This window comes from Nicotiana sylvestris, chromosome 11 (genome assembly GCF_000393655.2).
Source record: "Nicotiana sylvestris chromosome 11, ASM39365v2, whole genome shotgun sequence".
Taxonomy (NCBI): Eukaryota; Viridiplantae; Streptophyta; class Magnoliopsida; order Solanales; family Solanaceae; genus Nicotiana; species Nicotiana sylvestris.
This window is the reverse complement of record NC_091067.1, coordinates 120,751,205-120,753,515: the sequence shown is the minus strand read 5'-3', so window position 1 is coordinate 120,753,515 and position 2,311 is coordinate 120,751,205. Positions and strand designations below refer to the sequence as shown.

At 33.0% G+C, this 2,311-nt stretch overlaps 1 protein-coding gene across 1 annotated transcript; it reads left to right on the top strand.

The window, feature by feature from the left end:
* Positions 1-606: 606 nt before the first annotated feature.
* LOC138881575 (uncharacterized) lies at positions 607-1,158 on the top strand. The gene is made up of 2 exons (XM_070161811.1): positions 607-850; positions 938-1,158. Exons 1-2 carry the CDS (start codon positions 607-609, stop codon positions 1,156-1,158), a joined length of 465 nt encoding a protein of 154 aa, XP_070017912.1.
* The last annotated feature ends 1,153 nt before the right edge of the window (positions 1,159-2,311 follow it).

Here is a 2,311-nt window from a genome sequence, read left to right as displayed (position 1 = left end):
GCAGACTTGTATTATGGCATATAGACGCTCATGACTTGTGATACCCCGTTTAGGGCTGTGTCGGGTTGTATTTCCGCCTTTTATTGATATTTTTCCGCTGTTAGTATATTTAAATCATGGTTAGACTATTTTTATGTTGGTTAACTATTTTTAAAAGTGAATTGGATTTAACTGGCTGGCCTTGTCTTTACAAGAGGCGCCATCACGACCGAGTTCGAGGTTTGGGTCGTGACAACTCAAGATTCTCATTTTGAGAGAAATATAATTGTTAGAGAAGAAGATTTGTTATTGGAAGCAAAATTGAACAATGTACAACGAAAAGCATATAATATAATTCTTGATAGAATATTTAAAAATAAACCTGGAGCTTTTTTTATAGATGGTCCGGAGGAAAAGGAAAAACTTTTTTGTATCGTGCATTACTTGCTGCTATACAATCAAAAGGATTTGTAGCTTTAGCAACAACAACCTATGGTGTCTCATGTAATATTATAAACAAAGTTAGCTTGCATTATTGATACAAGATGCCAAATTAATCGTATGGGATGAAGTATCAATGGCCAAAAAGAATTGATAGAGGCTTTTGATTTACTATTGAAAGATCTAATGGATACGAAGATACTATTTGGTGGGAAAGTTGTTGTTCTTGGTGGTGATTTCAGGCAAACTCTTCCAGTTGTTCGTAGTGGAAAAAAAGAGGAATTCATACAAGAAAGCTTGCTATGTTCTGACATTTGGAATCAACTCGAAAAATTGCGATTATCAGTAAATATGCGAGCGAGAACAGATCCTGCTTTTTGTGAATATTTGATGAAAAAAGGGAGCGAAAAAGAAAAAACAAATTGGCAAGGTAAGATTGAAATCCATAATTGTTTCATTGTTCCTTTTATTAGTGAAAAAGAATTGTTGAATCTTTTATTTAGAGTAACTTATCCAGGTTTTTATGCATCTCCTTGTAATATGTCTTCTACATCTTCTCGTGTTATTATGACAACAAAAAATAACTTTGTTGATGAAATAAATGATATGCTCATAACTCAATTATTGGGTGATTCTAGGACATATGTTGCATTTGATGAAACTACTAAAACAAATGATCAAAGTCAATATGAAGATTTTTTGCATAGCTTACACCCTGCTGGTTTACCCCCCATATAAATTAACTTTGAAAAAAAATTGTCCTGTTATGTTATTGCAAAATTTAAATCCGTGCGAAGGCTTATGTAATGGTACATGACTTGTATGTTGTAATTTTGAAGGAATATTATAAGTGCTAAAATTGCAAGTGGGATTTAAAAAACACACATGTATTTATCCCGAGAATACCGTTGTTATCTTCACAAGATGAAAAATACCTATTCCTTTCAAAAGAACACAATTCCCTATTAGAATATATGTTTTGCTATGACTATAAATAAAGCTCAAGGTCAGACGCTAGATTTTATTGGAATTTATTTATGAGAGCCTGTTTTTTCCCACGGTCAACTTTATGTTGCTTTATCCCGAGCAAGAAACTCGAATTCTGTGAAATTGTTGATCCGTCTGCCAACATTTGATAGAAATGATGATCATACAACACACAATGTAGTATACGAAGAAATCATTCAGGTAGTTGATATCTTATAAATTGACCGTTGTACTATCAGAAGCCAAGGTATGACACTTGTACACTCATTATTACATACAACAAGAGATGCAGCGGGTGTTCTTCTCTCATTATTACATACAACAAGAGATGCAGTGGGCGTTCTCTATTCATACTCAGGATATGCAGTTAATACTTGCTATTCACATCATCTTAAGGTCTACTTAGCTTCTTAGGTCTTCTTGTTTTGAAGATTTTCGGGTATTTGTATCAGAAAGAGGCATTTATGATTTCTTGGGACACCCATTCCTGATTTGGATAACAATATGATCTAAATCATTTGTATCAAATATGAAATAGCTAACTAACTCTACAGTAGTGTAGATTTCAAAAATATGAATAACAAGTGTTGATTAATAGAGTAGAGCAAAAAACATGATCCTTCCTTATTGAAACTCTATTCTTCTACTTCCTTAGGCAATGTCTTGTTTCAATACTGAATTTTTCTTCCTTTACTATATCTTCATATGTTATCTGGGGCTTAGTGGTACTGCTCTAGATTTGTAGCTCGCAATTTTTTTTGTTTTGCTGATACGGTTAGCTCTTCATAAGAGTAGACTTTTGCTGAATATTCTATACTTATGCATGTATCTTCACTTGCAACTTTGATATTTATTGGTTACTAAAACAAAATTTCCATTAACGAGCTTCCTAAATAGGTGCAAT